This window comes from Tenrec ecaudatus, chromosome 5 (assembly GCF_050624435.1).
Source record: "Tenrec ecaudatus isolate mTenEca1 chromosome 5, mTenEca1.hap1, whole genome shotgun sequence".
NCBI classification, from domain to species: Eukaryota; Metazoa; Chordata; class Mammalia; order Afrosoricida; family Tenrecidae; genus Tenrec; species Tenrec ecaudatus.
In genome coordinates this window covers 73,424,127-73,446,022 of record NC_134534.1, presented here as the reverse complement: position 1 = coordinate 73,446,022, position 21,896 = coordinate 73,424,127, and the positions used below count along the sequence as shown (strand labels likewise).

Below are 21,896 nucleotides of genomic sequence, written 5' to 3'. Positions count from 1 at the left end.
AATCTGACATTTTGACCATGTAATCTATTAGCATTGCGTGAAAAATGTCCAGTACTATTTGACAAGGATGTCTGAAAATCTTTTAGTTATCATTCTAAAAATGAACTGTGCCCACCTAGGTGAGGTGTAAAAACCCTGCACCCCAGCTGTGGCCAGTGCCATGTTAGGCTCTGCAGGCAGGCTGAAGAGAAAGGGGAGGGGAGGAGAAAGCTGTATCCTCACTGAGAACTTAGACAGCTAATCGGTACCTAGGACTGGGCTGAACAGGGCTAAATAAACCATGTCCACTCCTCAGGAGCTCTTGGTCTAATAAAATATCCTGAAGTCAGGGCAGATCAGAGCACAAGGTCAGCCATTCTAAGAGGCAGCACTGGGCGGTACTTTTAAGGAATGAAATAGGAATTGGTTCATAAAAGGCCTATGAATCTGATGACGAATTTCGGAGGCTACCTTGGACTTAGGAAGCAGGAGAAGTTATTGATGTATTGCTACTATAGTTACAGTTCATGTGTTTACCTGTTTATTCTAAACAACAGTGTTCAAACATGTCTGTGAAATCAGGGGGAGGCTGCAGATGAGATTTCTCAGGAATGTATTTGGCTTCACTGGGGTGCCTTGGAGAAGATCAATCCAAAGATTGGCTTTTGAGGGCCTCCATGGGTCAGTTACATTCAAGACAGAAACATCAGCTCAGAAGGTTATGCTGATTGTTTTTCTGAGATTCCCAAGAAGCAATTGTGATAGATTTTCTTGAAGGACGTGGATGATCAGAAGGACCTTTGAAATTTTAAGAAAATGGAAAACTGCATCAGTCAGAAAAAGGTCGGGACAGCTGCACTGAGGACTTCGTTCCATCATGACAAAGCATGTGAATGAATTTCAGTGGGAAACCTTACCCCAGCCACCCTACAGCCCTTGACCTTGCCCCTTCCTATTTATTTTGTTCCCCAAACTCGAAGACTATTTAAAAGAGACAGGATTCGCATCTTTCAAGAATGCCCAAAACTGGTATGCTGATGTGATATAAATCAAAAGAGCATCTAATACTTTGGGGGAGGGGAAGAGAGACGAAAACATAACCTAAGAAGTGTATAGACCAAAATGGAGGATGTGTAGAGAAACAAGAGCTTCACCTTTTGATATTTCACTTAATAAAGGTTTCTATGATATTATAGGATACTTTTGACTTACCACCAAATGAATTTTGGGAGAATGATGAAAGAACTCCATGAACTTTCTGAAATGTTACGTACATTTCTGGAAATCTTCCTGAGGAGTGAGAGAGTTCACAGAACACAGTGTTCAACAGATTCTGAAGCATTCTTCTCCTAACTTGTACTTATAAGTGATATATACATGCTATTCATAGAATCAATACCAAAAGAAAATATTCCAAAATGTTATATCATTACTCTGGGCACGAGGATTATGTGTGATGTTTACTTGTTGCTGCTTCTTCTTTTTTATATTCCTGTGATTCTATAGCAGGCATGCTATACTAAGTTTAGGTAGGAAAAAAATGCAAGTTCTAAAAGTTCATTTCAACAAATGTCACCCAGTTCTTCTAATAGAAACAATTATATAGTGTTTGCTATTTCTATTTCAAATGGACAAGGCTCTCTTCTAATTCTGGATGATTGCCTCCCCCTCAAGACAAACACCGGCCCCCACACCAGCACAGCAGAGAGAGAGGAGCTCTGTCAGGGAGCCGATCCTAGAAACACCACCGAATGCCATTACTTTGGGTAATTTAACTTTTCTACACCATGGTGAATTTTTAAATGAGACATTCATCCATTGGCAGACATAGTTAGGTTAGAATGTAATATCTTCTCTTTGATCTCTCTTTGACCCATTTTTTGTTTTGTTTTGTTTTCCTTTGACCCATTTTAAAGTTGTTTCAGTTTAAAGAAAAAAAGTGAAGGGGACATACCCATGCCTGAAACCTCTGGTGAATCCCCTCTGCCCACGGACCACTGGGGATGCAAGCAGACTTGCTGCCAGGCAGAGCGCACTGGGAAGTGGATTACTGCAGGTGCCGCTGGGTTACAATTTGCAACTTATCATTCGATCTCCCTTATGATCCATTTTAAATGTGTTCTAGTTTTTAACATTTCCTGCTTTCTTTCTATTGAGGTTTTCAACTGTTTGACTTTATTATTCTTGCTTGGTTATTTGTTTGCTTTCAAAATGCTTTTCTGTACGTGAAACCCAGGATAGGCAAATCTAGAGACAGTAACTGGATTAATGGCCCCTTGGGGTATGGCAGTAGGGTCAGGGAGAAATTGAGAGCTAATAACAGAGTACAAGAACGAAGAAAACATTCTAAAACTGATTGTGGTGATGCTTTTACAACTTTTTGTGATGTGACTGAACTATTTAATTGTAGGATAGGCAAATTATATGCCAATAAAACTATTAAAAAAGATTTCCACAGGTCTAGAAATCAAACAGCTCCAATTGCAGAAAGCGCATTCCAGAAGGGATAGAAAAATGAAGATAGGTGTTTTCTGGGAGGGAGGGGTAGTGAGATGATAAAATGGAATATTAAGAATTTGATTTGAGACTCATCCAAAAATTATAGGGCCATGTGATCTGCTGTGATAAGCACGAGAATAAAAGGCATGTTTTCCTTCAGCGTTCCATCCTGAACACCCAGTATGTGTCGCACATTAGGGACACAGCCTTGGACAAGTACATAGGATCCTGATTTCTGGGACAGTATATTCTGTGATGGCAGAGGTGTTGGGGTGAGGGCTGAGCGGGTAAGCAGAGGGCAGTGAAGAGCAGGGTGGAAGGTCCCTCTCTGCAGGAGAGAGGTAGGGCTGTCCACCCATTCCCCCCCCCACCCCACCCCCCAGAGATGTAGTCTCAGTCTTACAGGGATGCTAGGAGTCAGAGTCTGCTCCGTGGCAAAGTTTGGCTTTTAGTGCTTGTGCACCGCCAGTACAGCAGGCTAATGGAACAGATGCAGGAGCATTGCAAACAGGGCTGTCTCCGCAAAGGCTGCTGCAAAAAGCAAGCTGAGATTTGGATAAGGAGCCAGGGGACGATCTTGATTCTTAAGGAAAATGGGAAGACACTTATTTGTTCAAACCCAAACCCAAACGCACACAATGAACTCACTGAGAAGCTGCGGAGGTTCCGGAGGAAGCAGGAATCGGATTAGATGGCGGGGCGGGTCTGGCTCTAACTAGGATGAGGACTCACTGGGATCCCACTGCACTATAAATTATCCCTCTGACGGGCCTGTGGGTCTCTAGTGGCAGGAGCCACGTGCCACAGCAGATCAAACAAGAGATGGCCATGGTTTACAGGAGGATCCAGGGCGCCAGCGGGGCAAGAAAAAGGAATTCACAAGGAAGTGGATTTCAGCTTTATCTTTCGAACCAAGTTCAAAGGTCTCTCTTTGTAAAAGTTTCCCTGATTTTCCCAGCCCCAGGCAGAGCTGTGCCCCCAATGAATGCCACACATTATCCTAATGGGAACATGTATCAAAGTGTTGCGCCAATTATAAATTTACAGGGCTGATTTTCATACTGGGCCAAATGCCAGGAGAGAAGGCAGGAACAATGTCGTATTTCTGTAAACACCTAGAGCAATCTCTGGTACACAGCACGTGCTCCGTGAGCGACCTGCTCAGGGAAAGAGCCGTCTGCACCACAATGGACCGCCTCCCAAGATATTAATCGACCCCTTTCAAGCATGTTTAAGCAAAGCCTGACCAGTCAAAATCAGGACACTCAACAAAAATGCGTTCTTTATTTGGTGCAATATTTAAAAGATTCTGTGGTCAAAATATTGAATGATTCAGGAAGGAAGTGTCTAAATAAGATGGAAGGAATACATAGTAACTGTTCAAAAAGAGCTAGTTGACATTGACCCTTTTTAAGGGGTACCATGTGATCAAGAACCTACATTACAGAAGAACGAAGTCCAAGTTGCATTGACAAAGTGCCAATTGAAATATTTCAACAAGCAGATGTAGCCCTGGAAGCATTTACACAACCAGGCCAAGAAAATTGGCAGACAACTACCTGATCAACTGACAAGAAGGACCCAAATTTGCATTCATTCCAAAGAAAGGTGGCCCAATCAACTATGCAAATCATTGAAGAATACAATTAATGTCACATGCAAGTAAAAGTATTGTTGATGCTCAGTCAAGGACAGTTGCAGCAACAAACGAACATGTTTGGCAGCAAAGGTTAAGGGTAACTGGGGAGCGGATAACAATGGATACAAGAATGAAGAAAAAGTTTTAAATTGCTTGTGGTGATTATTGTACAGCCCTTCAATTGAATTTTGAATTGCATAATTTTAAAATTATGTCAATAAAATTATAAAGTAAAAAAGAGGACTTGGAACAAAGGATGCCAATAAAACCATTAAGAAAATTAGAGGACACGGAACAAAGGATATCACTGCTGATGTCAGATGGGTCTTGGCTGACAGCAGAGAATACCAGAAATAAATTTTTGCTAAAAATTATTTCTATATTGCCTGTCTGGCTTCATTTTACTCAACTGCATGTGGTGCTCAGGAGACTGGCCAATATAGTTTTGTTTAACAATAATGTTTTATGATTATGGATCATTTCTTTTTTTGGGGGATTTTTTACATTTTATGTATGTGGTGTGTGTGCGAGCTTCCTTAGGAGCCCTGATGGCACTGTTGGGAAGGGATTGGACTGCAACAGCAAGGTCAGTGGTTCAAACCCGCCAGCTGTTCAGCGGGAGAAAGATGTGCCTATCAGCTCCTATAAAGATTTATAGCCTCAAGAAGGCCATATGAATTGGAATAAGTTTGATAGCAGTGGGCTCAGTGATAGTTCCTAAGACTCGCTGTGGACAATTGTCCTGGGGTCTAACAATATCTGGGGAGCCAAAAAGGTGCTTCAAAACATGAATGATGAGAAACTCCGGAGACTGAGTATGAAGTCCTGTGGAAGCTAAGGTGTCACCAAGCTTCCTTTCAGGAAAATAGAACCACCACCAAATCTAGTTACCTGACAAAATATTTTAAAATCAGATTTGAAGGTCACTTTGTTGTTTTATATATAGAAGAATGAGTGACATGAATAAAATAAAGCACTTTCTGGTACCATCCTCTAAATTCATGAATAAGGTTTCTTAATGCTTTGACCAATAAAGTACAAGAAGAAAAGAATTAGGGCAAAACTTTTCCTTTTAACTATGCATATTTATAAATAGATGAATCGAATTTTTAAAATTCAGCTCCTTGCGTGCCACTGAGAATGCATTCTCCATAAACATTTTACTTTTAGAATATTTATTAAATTTTCAAATTCACATGCTGTTTTGACCATTTTGCCTACAGGCCATCATTGTATTTGGTCACTCAGTCCAGATGAATTTAACATAAAATCTATGCATGAGACATTAAAAATTTTTTTTAATTAGGATAATTTTGCCATAAAGAACTCAGAATAATTGTGTGATGCTAACAAACTACCAACCCCAAACTTATTGCCATGGAGTTAACTCCAACTCTATCAGATTGCAATTCTACCCCACCCTATCAGAAAAGAACTGTATGCTAGGGTTTTCAAGGCTGTAAGTCTTTAGAGGAGTAGATGGTCTCATGTTTCCCCTGTGGACTGGCCAGTAGATTCAAACTGCTGACCCTGTGGTCCAATGTATATACCAGGGCTCTTCTGTTAAACAAAGCCTTTTTTATTCCCACCTACTAAATTTGTGAATAAATGTTCTTTTGTTACAGAAAAGTTGCAATAAGGTGATAAAATCCTTGAAGTATAAAAGATTAGGTTAATCATATGAGGGAGTTTCAACAAGTTCGTGGAAAATGGAGTTAAAAGAAAATGGAATCTGCCTCTGATGTAATGAAAGTAAAAAAGAAAAAATCGTTCAAAATGGGGAAAAGAGTATAACATTTTATATTTAATATGAAAAAATATTTTAATGGATGTTGGAGAGTATAAAATTGTTAGCTGACACATTAAAAATATGTTTTAAACAAAACATAAAATCTGACACATTAAAAATATGTTTTAAACAAAAGTCCAGAAATGATATCATACACAAATATTGAATTTTTGATGAATAAGTTTAGATGTGTGAGAACATTTTTCTGGCTTGCTTGTTTTTAAATTTTTTTAAAGGGATATATGGGCAAAAATGTTTGAAAAACTCATGTCCTAGAGGTCAGGGATACACGGTCAGGACCACTCCTCGTGAGATTATCCCTGCTGGACCTCCTCACAGGATGCTCCCGCACACTTGACTTCAACATATTAAAATAAACTTCTCTGCATACCCTTCACAAAACAAAATTGGCCTTTTCTATTTTATTTTTGTCACTTGCTGCATGCTCTACCCAGTCTCAGAAACTACCATGAGATTCTCTTTTACCTCCCATCCAAATTAAAATAGTTCCCAGGACCTATTCCTGACATTCTTGAGTCCTTTCAACACTGTCATTGTTCAATACATCTTCATCCACTGCCAACAAAGAGGTTTCATTTACAACACAGTAAGCTCATCTAGTTTGACCTCCTAGGCAGGAAAGAGGAAAACCCCTTTATACCACTCCAGGACATATACCTGTAACTCATGTAAATGAGCTACCTGGAGAGTTATACAATCACAATGTTGGAAAGGAAAAATAAGAAGAAAGCTTCTGCCACTCCTTATCCAGGTATCCTTCAGAGGGCTGTCTCAAACCCCCTGTTTGGGAACAGGCTCGCTCAGGAAGCAGCCCACTCTACCTGGCCAGCTCTGTCAATGACAAATACAATTCATTTGACTTTTCTTCCTCCGTCCTCAGGTTCAAAAGGAAATTTGTGTTCATAGAACAGTGATAGAACTCAGAAACATTATTTAAGGTGCACCTGTGGTTCAAGCACAATGGTTCAAGCATTCAGCTGCCAATCGAAAGGTCAGCAGTTCAAATCCACCAGGGGAAAAGATATGGCAATCTGCTACCATGCAGAGTTACAGCCTTAGAAACCTGATGGGACTGTTCTACTGCATCATACATGGGTCTCGAGGAGTCAGACCCCTCTCCATAGGAGTGGGCTTTTGATAAGTTAACTTTTTGTAAATGACTTGGAGCTTTTAATTTTTCACAGTGATAAATAATAAGGATTGGTATCCTTGAATGTTATTCCTTATAAGTAAAAGTCTTAAAAATTATAAGGCAAAAGTATTAATTTCTTGATTCAATCAACAATTTCTCAGAAAATGTTTAACAAGTCATAATCCTATTTGCATTACATAAATGCACCTCTGCCATATATTATTTTAAATGTTTGCCACTCTGGTAAAAAAAAATGCAGTCACTTTTGTTTAATACAGATTTCTTGAATTTTAAGTGTGGTTCAACATACAATATCCATCCCTATCTATTTCTTTATTGTTTCTACTTACTGGTCCTTACTCAGCCCTCTGCGGTAACATCCTTTCTCCTGGTGAGAGGAAAGAGAAGGAGGGCATGGGCTGAGTCAGAATGACCCCTAGAGCTGGCCTTGTAGACTCCCTAGCTGTGTTACCTTGTGGAGAAGACAATTTTCAAGTTGGTGTCCCCTGTAAGTTAGAGGTAAACTATTATGCCTGCAGGCAAAAAGCAGAGAGTAGAGCAGCAGAGAAGGCCCAACCAATAAAAACACCACTAACTCTTTCATTCACATGACAACCATTCAAATATTAGAAGTCGTCAAGGATTTATAATCTCTACCTCCTCCTCCACCGCCCCCTGGTCCAAATCCGGAATCTGCTAAACACTTCTAATTTCATTAATCGTTTATAAAACTGTGCTTTCAAATTGTCCTACACTCTGGTCATTCTCTTTGGATTGATTTAGTTTAGGTATGTCCCGCTCCAATGGAGTGCCCGGAACAAAATACTCCAGGTGTCATTTGAAAAACACAGAGCAATGGTTCTTACACCTCAAATAAGCAAATTTATTTTCCTTATCCACATTCTATCCATGAGCCAGGAACACAAATAATCCATCAACCCCAAATGTTGACTGTATTTCCCTCACCTCCACCAATGAGGCAGGCCAGGTTGAAAGGGAGAGGGTTGAAATCAGACAGGTTTGGGCTTGAATCTTGCCCTCAAATAAATTCCTGTGACGCCCCAGGCAGGTGATTTAGTGTCTTACTAAAGTGAGTTTCCTCAAAGGCATAAGGACAGATCCCACTTTATCTCATAGAGTTTGTATACCGATAAATAACATCGGTTACCGAATCTAGCACATAGGAGGTGCTCAATCAGTAGAAGCCTTAATTATTGAAACAAGACTCCTGGCATCTTTAGTAAGCATGGTTTGCCCAGGGCGTCCTGTCAGGTAAAGTTTGGGCTGCTAATCACAAAGGTCAAACCCACCCACCAGCTGATCTCTTGGAGAAAGATGACCTTGTGCTTATAGAGATACAAGCCATATGTAGATCAGGTCATCTACATATGTAGAAACCATATGTAGATCAGGTCACCATGGGTAGGAACTGCCCCATGGCAGTAGGCTTCAGATAGGGTCCCTGTGAGTGGGAGTCAACTTGATGGCAGAGGTTTGTTATGTGGTCTTGAGGTAGTTTGAACTACTCAGAACGCCTAGTAGTGGAGTTGGCCTTGGTTGAAACTTTGCTATCATCCCACTATCAATTTAGTTTCTTCCGGAATTCTGCTCCGCCTTCCTTTTTCTACTACCTCTCCAGAAAAACACCAACCAAACAAAAAACCTATCATTACCAGCAGGTGGAGACACAGAGCGGTGATAGGAAATTCCTACTCAAAATGACCAGGAGATGCGGCTGGCCAAGGTCAACCATCATCCAACGTGAAGGAGCCCAGAGGAAGAGAAGCTGCCCACAGTGACCATAAAGCCCGCCACGCTTAGGACAACTCCGCGTCCAGAGTTAGCTCCTCCCCTCAAATGCTGATCACATCACGGGAGGATCACTCAGACCAGGATGCGCAGATACAAAAGTGCCACTTGCCTGTAAGTAACGTTTTCAAAGGTGTATTTGGCAGTAATATAAAAATCAACACGGGCTCGCTTACTTTTAGGCAAGAGCTAGCCATGTTAATGTGGAAGAGAAGAAATCTTTGCGTTGGCTTTCATGTCAAGTCAATAAAGCGTGAGCAATTCGTAATCAGCATAAAAGAGTTTCGAACCTTTTAAACCAAACGATGCACAATTGAGATTCTCATGGGATAGTCAACGAGAACTTGAGAATATCCAGATCTGAAAGGCTCTTGAGTCAAGAACTTTCTACCCAGTCATATAAACGATAAGCTCATATACAAAAATAAAATGGCCACACACACAGTCTTCGTACAAAAACAAATACATTCTTTAAGAAGCATCCTGTGAGTGGGTTGGAAAGGGGGAACTGATTACAAGGATCCACATGTGACCTCTTCCCTGGGAGAGCGACAGCAGAGAAGGGGGGAAGGGAAACTCCGGATAGGGCAAGATATGACAAAATAACGAGGTATAAATTACCAAGGGCACATGAGGGAGGGGGCAGCGGGGAGGGAGGGGAAAAAAAAAAGAGGACCCGATGCAAGGGGCTTAAGTGGAGAGCAAATGCCTTGAGAATGGTTGGGGCAGGGAATGTATGGATGTGCTTTATACAATTGATGTATGTATATGTATGGATGGTGGTAAGAGTTGTTGGAGTCCCTAATAAAATGTAAAAGAAGAAAAGAGAAAAAAATGATTAGGGCAAAGACTGTACAGATGTGGTTTATACAATTGATGTATGCATATGTATGAACTGTGATAAGAATTGTATGAGCCCCTAATAAATTGTTAAAATTAAAAAAAGAAGAAGAGTGTAATAATGTGCTTGACACGATGAATGGATGGATGGAATGTGATAAGAGTTGTAAGAGCCCCCAACAAAATGATAAAAAATGAAGAAGATAAAAAAGAAGCATCGTGAAGAAAATCTGCATGCAATGAGGAGTCTTAGCATCTACATCTACTCTGGCCGTTAGCCCAGTGAAACGAAGGCGAATGATGTGGAATAGAGTTGGAACTGAGCCACGCTTTGTCCATTTCCCCTTTCTTCCACGTTTGTCTTCCCAAGCTGTCCCTCTACCCGTCCCCGGAGTTACCTCAAAGGACAAGCTGCTCTGCTCCTTTGTACATTAAACAAGTCCCTTCCTCTGGAGGGTTAGCAGAAGTCCTACGGAATGGCCTCTAACAGAACAAATGGTGCCTTCCCGCTTTTTAGCCAAAGTGAGCACCCCAGTCCTACCTCTGTCGAGGGCTGAATAGTTCGCCTCCTGCAGGGCATGGCTGCTTTGAAGAGAATTCTCAGTATATAACATGGGCAAGTAAGTGACAGTGCTCCAGGCACAGCAAAGAGCAACATCATTGCTACTTACTGCTCTGTAGATTCTGGTTGGTGGCCACCCCATCTGTGCAGAGTAGAACTGCTCCATAGGGGTTTGAGGCTGGGTCCTTTTGGAAGCAGTTCGCCAGATCCGTCTTGAGAGGCACCTGTGAGCAGGTTCAAACTGCCAACTTTTGGGTGCTTAAAGTTTACACCACCCAGGGGCAAACAGGTAAGTACCTACAACCTCTTCGACCACAGCCTATACATATTACTATAAACGAGCCATTTGAAGCTTTCTTACCCAACCAGGATTACACTCCCAATACACCAAGTTTACATTGTTTGGAGCACACGTTTGAAATATAAATATGTATTATTCCTGAAGTGAAAGCTAAAACATGGTAGCGTTAAATTACAATTAAAAAAGAAGCAATTCTGTAAACAGAAATGAAATCAATGGCACAATAAAAGGGGTGTTTGGGAATAGTCAGGGAAGGTCCCTAGAAACAGAACTGCACCCACCCACCCCAGATCCACCCCTCCCCCTCCCCACTGTCCACATGGATCTGTGAAGAGGCAACTACCATGGTGATAAGAATTTGAAATGATGCAAATTTATGAACTAGGGTTAGATATAGAAGAGCCCTTGTAACAAGCAGAGGATATGCAAATAGAACTTCACAAAAGAGGAAATGTAAACAGTAGCAAAACCAAAACCAAAGCAAAACCAAAAAACCACGACAGAAAGCATAGACCTTGCTTACTGCAAACTCGGGCCTCGCACTGCATGGACTAGAGTAGCAAAAGGCTTATCATAGCAAAAAGCATTATGATTAGAGACAAAAGGACTATAATAATTAATTTTGGTATTATAAAATGATAGGGCCTTTTATGAAAGCCAAAATGTTACCCTTCTACCCAAGCTAGTAATTTTATTCTAAGAATTTTATCAAACATCTATGAGGGTGTTACATAGGGAAATATTACAAAGGAAACAATTGCATGCAACAGTAAAACTGAAAGTAAGGTGAACCTATAAAAAATGGAAAATAGATCAGCAGGAACTAATAAAGAACATTAAATCAGCCTCTCTGTGCCCGCACATTCAGTACAGTAGCCACTCGCCATATGAGGCCCTTTAAGTTAAATTAAATTTTAACTCTTTGGTCACACTGAGGGTGCCCTGGTGGCGTAATGGGTTATGCACTGGGCCGTGAGGTCAGCAGTTTGAAACCACCAGCTGCTCCACAGGAGAAATACGAGGCTTTCTACTCCTGTAAAGATTTACAGTCTTGGAACCTGCCAGAGACATTTCTCAGCTGCTCAATAGGGTCCTTGAGGCGGCACTGACTCCTTGGCAGTGAGTTTTGTCTTTTTGCTTTTCATCAGACTAGCACCTTCCAAGTGCTCACTACACTCCATGTGGGTAGTGACTGTCATAGGAGAGAGGTTACTGCTGAAAACATCTCCATCATCAGAGGAAGTGCACTCGTCAGCAATGATCTCCATGCACCATCTTCACTCCTCCACTCCCTACATTTCCCTTTTCCCTGCAAACATTGACTTACCACTCTGCCGAAGCCTCAACTACTTGGTAAGGTGCTTTCTGGCTTAACTAGGAAACTTGGCGTTCCCTTCTTTAGAGTCTCCGGATCCAGCAGTAAGTTCAATAAAGTAATTACCCCCTATCTAATCACACCGCTTTTCTTTCAGCCAAGGGGCTCTGAAATGCGTTGGCACACGGAGGGCCTGGGTAATTTGGCATTTGCCAAAGGAAACCCTGTCGACGACACGAGAATATTGACACTCGTCGTTCCAGAAATAAATAGAAAGGCACATGTGGTTAAGTTGTCAGGGCTACCTGTGATTCTTTTTAAATTATTAATTCTAAACACTAATTCAACTTCACCTTGACCGAGTAATTAACTATTCAGAGTAGCACCAACAATTCTGGCCTTCCCAATCTATTTTTCTTCCTAAGTGAAAACTGTCTTCTGCGAGATCAATCTTTAAACTCAGCCATCAAGGAGACACACCCCAAATTAGGAAGAACAGATTTTTTTGTATAACTCAAATATGAGTTGTCATATTAACCATATGAAAAAGTACTGCGTGGTCTGCTTTTTAAGCAAAGTTAATACTTCATTTATTTGGCATCCTTGGGAGAGACAGCGTTCCACATAAATGAAATTTCCAGAAAACTCAAGCCTGTCTCACAAGACACCAGCACTTGAACTGTCATGGACATCTTTAAAGTGAGAAGGAAAAGTATAAAGCTTTCAACTTTCAAGCATTCTTTGTGAAACCTTATTTTGACTAATATTGTGTTGTACAATATGCAAAGGCTTATGCAAACGGAATGTCCCCAGGGTGCCATTTTTAAAGTGGCTGGCTTTGAGGACTCTTTCAGATCCCCAGCTTTTGGTGGGACAGCGGTCAAGTTTTGGTGCTACTAGTGTGAACCTGACTCTAGATGCCACCTGACCCCCCCCCTTAACATTTGCTGCCAGGTGGAAAACAACCCTGTCAGAATTTGTCTGAAACACACAGCTTTGTGAGCATCTCCAAAAAGCCTCTTCTGCCCAGTTCCTGAATGTCTAAATCTGCAGCTACAAGTTCCAAACAAGTTCTGGGTAATGCGCTCCTGCAGCTCTGCTCGACAAAAGTCCCTGCACTGTTTGCATATTTAGGATTGATGCTCAGAGGTGATTGCATTACCCAATCACTCCTTTGGAGACCTGGTGACGTAAGGAGTGATGGGTTGGACTGTTAAAACTGCAAGGTCAGCAGGTCAAAACTACTAATTGCCAGAGGGAGAAGATGAGACTCTACTCCTGGAGAGTTACATCTTGGAAGCCCACAGGGGCAGTTCTACCCTGTTCTCTGGGGTCGCAATGAGTGGGTGCCCACTCTATTGGCAGTAAGTATTCACTTATGCAGCAAATATTGACTAAGTTTCCACTATAAGCTAGATGATTAGACCACTATGAAAATAAATGATCGAAAGGATTGTTTGGAAAATACTCTAAAATAGAAAAAACAAACTAATTAGTAAAAAAGAAAATGTTCTGTGGGATGCCTAACAACCTTTTAAATGAAATTATAAAACAACTTAAAATTTTGGTAATTTCTGCACTGTTAAGTCTTCAAAAACTGCATGGAGTCAATTCCAAAGCACAGGGAATCCACAGGGCAGGGTACAACTTCCCTTTGAGTTTTGGAGATTTTACACAATCTTTGGGGGAGAAGATAGCCTCATTCCCCCCCCCCCCCCACGATCTATTGTATTCGAACCACTCTCTTTCCATCAGCAGTTCAATCACACGCCACTGCCCTTCCAGGGCTCCCACTTCTAGGTTCACCCACTGCCAATTGAGCAGTTTCTGACTCACCAAAGCCTTCAGGGGTTCTAAGGCAATACATCTTTAAGGGAGTGGTCTCATTGTTTTCTCCCTGAATGCTTCCTGGGTTTGAACCAATGATCTTGAGTTTAATTAAGTCCAATGCTTGCCCGGCAACTATACTTTTAGGTTTAGGAACAGAAAATGGAAAGGTTAAGAAAGCTTTTGACTTACCCAAATATTTTACAGAACGCTTAGATTCCAAAATTTCTACCTTTGTCTCCGTCATTACAGATTTCCATTTAGCCCTCAAGAAATTTTATCAACATAGGCCTTGTTCTAAAAGGAAACCCAGTCTTGATAATGATAAATGCACTTTATCTTAGTATCACAATGAGTTTCCCATCATCTTACTATCAAGCAATACAGATTTCCAGAATAAAAGGTTAAATTTTGGAAATTTGTCTAGATTTTCAGAGGTTCCTACTGACTTCCCTTTAGGATTTAGACATTTTAAAGAATAGGTCTCAAGTTAATAAAATATAGAGTAACTTCACATTTGCTTTTTCTGCCACAATCATATTTCTAAAATTCCATTACCCGTTTCAGCGAAGGCCAGGAAAGGCGGCGAGCGGGAGGACGGGGTTTAAAGCTGCTCTCTACGGACTAATTAAGACATCAGGTAAGAGACTCTGGCATCGGCCTTCCTGGTTTCAATTCCCTTTGCAATCTCCCTTCTCATTCATTTTCTCCTCAGGGAGTACAAGTAGCTTTACTCATGTTTTATAATTTTATAAATGATCGGTGATTGCTTTATAATTCCGACTAAACTAGAAATGGATATTAGATCGGAGGAACCAAGCAACCTTGTAAGTGAACACAGTACCTATCATTAGAAACCCTGGATCATTACCATTAACGTCTCTCTCAGGATCGTACTGATATCTCTTAAACACTGGCTTTGGAACCTGGACATGCGTTTAAAAAAAAAAACAAAAAACGACCATCATCGAGTCTATGGTGACTCAGAGTGACCCTATAGGACCAGGCGAAACAGCCCCTGTGAATTTCCGAAACTGCATCACTTTACTTTTGAGTAGAACGCTCTGCCTTTCTCCAGCAGAGCAGAGAGGCTGGTTGTTTTGAACTGCTAACCTGGCGGTTAGCTACCCAAGTTGCAACTGGTACGCCAGCAGGGTTCCTCAGTAAACGCTTTAGGTCATAATATTGAGGCAGGTCCCTGAACTAATTATCAATATAAGTAACCACATAACCTGTAAAGTGTTATTTAATATTACTGCGATGTTTCTGCATCTGGCCTTGCCTCATGAGCGTAACACCTTGGGCTGTAAAAGAAGCTTGACGTTAAATGAACAGGGTTCAGAGAGGAACCCAAATAAATACTGTTTGTTTTTTCTTTCTACAAACACGGAGGGAAAGAAATAAACGACAGCTATTTACAGGGCACCAATTACAAGGAGACTTCTACCAGTTGCGCTCCATACTATTTGTAACAAGTAAATAAACAAATAAATACATAAATAAATAAATAGATAAATAAGTACAGATACACTTCAAGATACTCACGGCTGTACTGTAGACGGAAGACATCCTGCCACCAAAGAGGATAATGTGAACCAAAATGAAAAATATCTAAGAACACAAACTGTAGAGGAACACGTAACGTTCCGCGGCATTAAGTAGGCGCACTCCGTTTAGATGTGCACACTAAGATTCTTTATAGCTTCTCTGTTTTAAAACTGGCAAAAATCAGCAAGAGCTAAGGACAGGTCCAACAGCATCCAAAAAGGAAGAAAGAAGTTGTCTCGAGTGACTGCTACTAGACAACGTCTTCCTGAGTGATCCGCTGTGGTTTCTCTCCTCAAATCTCCTGGCTACCAACTCTGCAGAAACAAGCTCGAAGCAGCGCTCCTGGTACTTGCTTCCCAGACACTGCTTCAAACCCCTCTGCAAAAACTGAGGGTCACGGGAAGAATGCATCTGGCCTATAGCCCTCGGAGCTCTAGGACCATCCCAGCACTTGAAGGCACGCGTGCCAGAAATGGTTGAGGCTTTGCGAAGGTCGGAGGCCAGGGGCAGGTGTACCCGCAAGGAGGGGAGGGGGCAGAGATACCCAGGAGGGGAGCAGAGGATAGGTTTTTGGGTGGGAGGGGACAGGTGTACCCCGAGGGGAAAGGACCAGTGGGTGGGGGTACTGGAGGTGGAGATGAGGCTAGGTATGCGGGCAGAGGGGAGGGGACAGGTGCTGGTGGGAGGAGACAGGTGTGCTCTTGGGGCGGGCAGGGGGGGACTACAGGGGTGCCCAGAGTAGGGCCACAGCCCAGAAAGCAGGGCCCAAAGTAAATGGTAAGTAAAGGCTGAAAACACTCTATCCATGCAGCTCACGCCGCTGGGAGCAGAGGGTGACTGACGGGCCTGGGAAGGGTCTGGGAAGGCTGGAGGGGTGAGGGCGGGCCACCACGAGAAGCCAAGAGAACGCCCTCTAATCGAAGGAGCTCCCGCGAAGCCCCCAAACAATGGACAATGCTGGGTTGGGGGTGATCAGGGTGGAGAGGGGGTGTCACGGAGGTGGAAGTGCAGCCCGGTGGGCAAAGGGAAACAAAAGAGACGCCCCCGAGTGTGGGCCCCAACCTTGCTGGCGGGGTGATTACCTACCTGTGAGAGCTGCCTGGGGTTGGGGCAGCCGAAGAGAGCCGAGCTGGAGCTGAAGCTGATGGCTCCTCGGCGGCTGAGGACATGCTGGGGGACCGGCCTGTCCAGGGGCAGCACCGGCAGCTGGTAACATAGTTCCATTGAATACGTCCGCCCAGCCTCAGCGCAGCGGCTGCCCTGCAGCGGCCACCGGCCCCGGTGCTGGGTGGGGGCCTGGGCTCCGGGGCACCGGGCCAAGGCAGAGGCGGGGCGCAGGGACACAGACCCCGGGCTGGGGCGCAGCGCGCACGCCTCCCCCACCAGCCCCTGCGCCCGGCCGCGGGCTGGAAGGCGCTGCTGCGACTGTGGCTGCACTGACGAGGAGCAGCGCGCGCCTGCTCCGGCTGAGTGGGTACAGGGTGCGAGCTGGGGCGGCTCGAGCAAAGTCAAGGGGAACCCCGCAGCCCCGAGGCTCCTCAGCTTGCAGGAGCAGGTCGGGGTGGGGGGGTGGGTACAGCGGAGCCAGAGGAGTAGGGATGGGGCCAAGCGGTAGGCAGAGAAGCCAGCCGAAGCCCGTGGCGAGTCCCGGGCGCGATCGGGACCAGGGACCTGCTGCGGCTGCTGCCCGCTGCCCGCGTCCTGCCCCTCCCCTCCCCTCCCTCCCCTCCCCTCCCTCCTCTAGAGTCTGACTTCACTCCGCCCGCCGCTGGCGCGCGAGCGAGCCCGGCGCATTTCACACTTTGCAGCCGCGGAGCCGTGCGCCAACCAGTGCCGCCGCCGCCGTGACGTCACGACGCCGCGCCGCAGGCCCGCGCCCCGCGCCGCCGCAGTGTCCAGGGGGGCCGGCCGGAGGCCGAGCGCGCGGGCGCCGCTGCTGCTCTGCGCCCGCCTGCCGCCCGCGGGGGGTCTTCCAGCCTCTTCTTCCCGCGGCGACCTCAACCACAGCCCCCCCCAGTTCCTCGCAAGCCCCTCCTTCCCCAAACAGCCCCCCCCAAGTCCCTCGGAAACTCCCTCCGCATCCCTCAACGGTGGCTTCCGAGTGGACTTGAATGTGGGCGATGGGCGCAGCCCCCCCCCACCTCCCAAACTCACAGCACCCAGGGTGCCCTAGTGCCCAGGCCTGGCTTCGAAGTCACCGACATCTTTCCTTCCTGGAAGCCCCACGGGGCTGGACCGCTACAGCGGTGACGACAGCGGGGTGCGCAGGCACCTCCTCGCCGCTACGTCTCTCCTTGTTCCTTGGCTCCGGCCTGACCATGCCACTCGCTGGCAGGTGTCGTCCTGGCAGGATACCTGGCCAGAGGGCCTACTTCGGCAATGCGTAATGGAGAACCACGAGAAAGAGGTGCTGGTAGGCACTGCAGAAAACACGAAAGGATAGCAGTGTGAAGACCAAGGGTGGGGGGTGGGCTACATGTCCTTCTGCTCAGGACGTGTAACGTCATTCTCAGAAAGAGGAAGAAGTTTAAGTGTATTGGACTTGTTTTGTAAACTGGAATTGTTATTTTCATGTGGTTAGTTTTGTGGCATTTCTCCCCTAATGGCCTAAACTTTTTCTAGGCAACTTCATTGTTCCTGATGCACTGCAGAAATTAATTCAGAACAAATTCTCTGCTGGTAAAATTGGTCATCTGCTTCTGCTCTCAGCGGCCCCTTCCACTGATTTGTGATGACTAGCCACTGACACTTGAGGTACTTAATGATGAAGATCAAAGACTACAACAGCCTTCAGCTTACATTACACCTGAATAAAGAAAAGTCCTTACAATTGAATCAGTAAGAGACCACTGTGAATGAAGAAAATACTGAGGTTATCAAGGATTTCATTTTACTTGGGATTCATAATCAATGCTCATAATAACAGCAAACAAATCAACAAAAATGTTAAGTATTAAGGTAGCAGATGGACAGTGGGCCTCTACTCAAGTCCTCCCTCAACACAAGAACACTTTGTTCTAATAACCTGGCATTTTGTGATGCTCACCTTCCCAAGACAATTGCTGAAGACAAAACGGGTGTATGAGCAAATGTGATGAAGAAACCTGATGGTGCCGAGCTATTAAAAGATATAGCATCTGGGGGTCTTCAAGGCTTGAAGATACACAAGTGGTTATCTAGCTGGGAAGCAACAAAACCCACATAGAAGGAGCACACCAGCCTGTGTGATCATGAGGTATCGACAGGATCAGGTATCAGGCATCAGAAGACCCAAAACAAACAATCATATCGATGTGAATGAGGTGGTTTGAGGGAGACCCAAAGCCCATCTGTGGACAACTAGACATGCCCTTACAGAAGGGTCAAAAGGAAGGGAGCAGTGTAGCACCAGCTAAACACAACATTCCTCTAGTTCTTTAATGCTTCCTCCCCTCCACTGTCATGGACCCAGTTCTACCTTACAAATCCTGTTAGACCAGAGCATGTACGCTGGTACAGATAAGAGCTCGTGACACAAGATCCAGGACAGATAAACGCCTCAGGAATGATAGTGGGAGTAGCAATACCATGAGGGTAGGGGGAAGGTGGGAGGAGAAAGGGGAAACTGATTGCAATGATCAATGTATAACCCCGTCCCTCCTCTCCCACAGGCTGATAAACAACAGAAACAGGTGAAGGGAGACAGCAGATGGGGTAAGATATGCAAACAATAATTTATAAATTTTCAAGGGTTCATGGGGTGGGGAGGGGGGATGATCCGATACCAAGGGTTCAAGTAAAGAAAGTATTTTGGAAAGGATGGTGGCAACGTATGTACAAATGTGGTTGACACAATCATGGATTGAAGCAAAGACAGTACTTGGAGGACTAACTCAAATCTTCAAAGTGACATCAGGGTGTGTCTGGCCCAAGCCATGGTATTTTCAGTCCCCTCTTAAGCATGCACAGCAGGACAATGAATAAAGAAGACTGAAGAAGAATTGATGACTTTGAATTATAGCATTGACCAAAAAATTATTAAATATGCCCTCCTAAAAAGAATGAATAAATCTGTCTCAGAAGAAGTACAACCAGAATGCTCCTTAGTAGTAAGGACGGCAAGACTTCGTCTCACGTACTTTGGGCATATCATCAGAAGGGACCAGTCCTTGGAGAAGGAGATCATGCTTGATAAAGTGGAAGACCAGTGAAAGAGAGGAAGACGTTCGGTTTGATGGACTGCCAGAGGGAGCTCACAGGAAAGATTGTGAGGCTGACACACGTCCTGATGGCGTTTCCCTCTGTTGTACATGAGCCACTGGCAAGATGTTAGGCTTTTGAAAATACTGCCCAGCCATGATAATATCGGGTATCAATAGCACATTGATGCAAGAAATCAATGAAAGTCCCCAAGTGCTTTTGTCTTCTAGTGACATCTCTGTGGTTTTTTCTTAAGTGCCACTTAACACTTGCTACCTCTTCCGTGAGTGTTTTTCTACTTTGCTAATCTACGATAGCAATTCAAGTATAACCGCCACTGTGATCTGGTGGATTTTGTCTTGACTAGATGGTAACTAAACAAGGAGCCCTGCAGGTACAGGAGGTAAGAGCGCACCAAAAGATCAGCCCTTGGAACCTACCAGCTGCTGCAGGGGGAGAACGTTGTGGCAGCTTCTGTGAAGATTACACTCTTGGAAACCTTGTTGGGACGTTCTCCTCTGTTCTGCGGGGTCACTGTGGGTCAGAGTTGACAACGAGTTTGTTGGATTGTAGATGCAAAACTTCCCTGATTTATCTTTGAAGTACTTATTGCTCCAATAACACCTAGTAAATTTTTGAGCATTGGTATTCTTAAAATAATGTTAGCCCTAAGTGGAGAGCAAACGCTTTGAAAATGATGAGGCCAAAGAATGTACAGATGTGCTTTATACAATTGATGTATGTATGGATTGTGATGGGAGGTGTTTGAGTCCCTAATAAAATGTTTAAAAAATGTTAGCCCACTTTTCCCAATATTATTTATTTGCTCAAAAACAATATACCTCATGGTAATTCATAGTTGCATGGGACCACTAACCACGAGGTCCTCAGTTCAAACACACCAGCTGCTCTGTGGGAGAAATACAAGCTCCTTTGCTCCAGTAAAGATTTGCCGCCTGGGAAATCCAAAGTTCTACTCTGTCCTTTACAGTCTCCATGAGTTGGAGTGAACATGACAGCAGTGGGTTTGAAATTTTAGCTAGGCTTATGGAAACTTACAATTTGCCAAGCAAAACCACACAAAGGTAAGTGATAGAACTAACTTCAAATAACATTTGAATTCTGTGTACATTGGATTACCCAGAGGGTGGCAGTGCTATGATAACAGACAGTATATACCTTAAAAATAACGATCACATTAAAAAACATCTGAAAGATTCAACACCCTAAAACCCCATTACCATCAAACTGATTCTGACTCATAGGGACCTTGTAGGACAGAGTAGAACTGCCCCACAGGGTCTGCAAGGTTTTTAATCTCTATGGGAGGAAACAGGCTCATCTTTCCTCTTGCTGGGTTCAAAAGCTTTCTCCCGTGGAAGAGCAGCTGGTGAATTGTAGGCTAGTCTTGCTGTTGGCAGCCCACTGCATAGCCCACTCACTTGTCACCTGCTAGCCAAGTGGTTACCCCTTGGGCCTCAAACCACAAGGTCAGCAGTTCAAACCCACCATTCCTCTGCAGGAGGAAGACAGGGCTGTTACTCCTGCAAAGAGTTACCGTCTCAGAAACACACAGGGGGTGTTGTACCCTGTCCCATAGGGTCTCCACGAGTCACCATGGACCCCATGGTAGTAAGTTTGTTGAGATTCCTATGCCACCAGGGGGCACCTAACAATAACAACCCTACCTACAGTAACTAAGATGCAAACTGAACTGCCATCCAGTCGATGCCGACGCATTGCGACCCGATAGGTCAGGGTACTACCGCTCCTGTGGCTTTCCGAGACTGACTCTTTGTGGGAGTAGAAAGCCCCATCTTTCTCCCATGGATTAGTTGGTGGTTTTGAACTGCTGATTGGTGGGTTCTCAGCTCATTGTGTAATCACTGCACTACCAGGGCTCCTATAGCAAGAGACAGGTGAGTACCTAGCGATAAGATGAACAGAAAGTGCAATTTTCTTATAAAGGAACCATTTAAATGCCCCAAAGAGAGAAGAGTGGAATGGGATATTCACAAAGAAGCCCTGTGTCGGATGTTGTAAGATATGCCATGGACTTATGGGCATCTCATCCTAACATTTTCTGTGTGTACCACACAGAGACTGCCCGACAGGCACCATCCTCACCTGTGCTTTGAGTCCGTTGTTTCAGCCACTTTGTCAATCCAGCTTATTGAAAGGTCTCCTGGTACATCTCTATTACCATATCCAACCTAGTGGCAGTCTCTTAAAAAAAAAAAAAGGCTTTCTTCACAGAAGGCTCTGACAAACTGTTCCTCATTTCCTTGAAGGTAAAAGAATCTGGGACAACATTTATATTTGACCAGAAAAATTTAAACACTGTTTTCAGCTACCATGTTCATATTAAGAACAATGTCTATACAAGTCAGTTGTACAATTATTTTAAGAGAAGAGACATGAACATCAGATTAACTTAATTCTGGCAGACCAAAGTG

The 21,896-nt window shown here is 44.0% G+C and overlaps 1 protein-coding gene and 1 long non-coding RNA gene across 2 annotated transcripts in view; one reads left to right on the top strand and one right to left on the bottom strand.

Moving 5' to 3' along the window:
* PDE7A (phosphodiesterase 7A) overlaps positions 1 to 16,873 on the bottom strand; it is a 77,159-nt gene extending 60,286 nt beyond the window's left edge. The window contains exon 1 of the mRNA XM_075549626.1: positions 16,348 to 16,873. Within this exon, the coding sequence (XP_075405741.1) occupies positions 16,348 to 16,485 (138 nt within the window). The 5' untranslated portion in view covers positions 16,486 to 16,873. The remainder of the gene's footprint in view (positions 1 to 16,347) is intronic.
* A 1,011-nt stretch (positions 16,874 to 17,884) lies between these two features.
* Positions 17,885 to 20,150, top strand: LOC142448791 (uncharacterized). Its single transcript, XR_012784538.1, has 3 exons — positions 17,885 to 18,015; positions 18,912 to 18,954; positions 19,808 to 20,150. It is a non-coding gene; the product is annotated as an uncharacterized LOC142448791 (long non-coding RNA).
* The last annotated feature ends 1,746 nt before the right edge of the window (positions 20,151 to 21,896 follow it).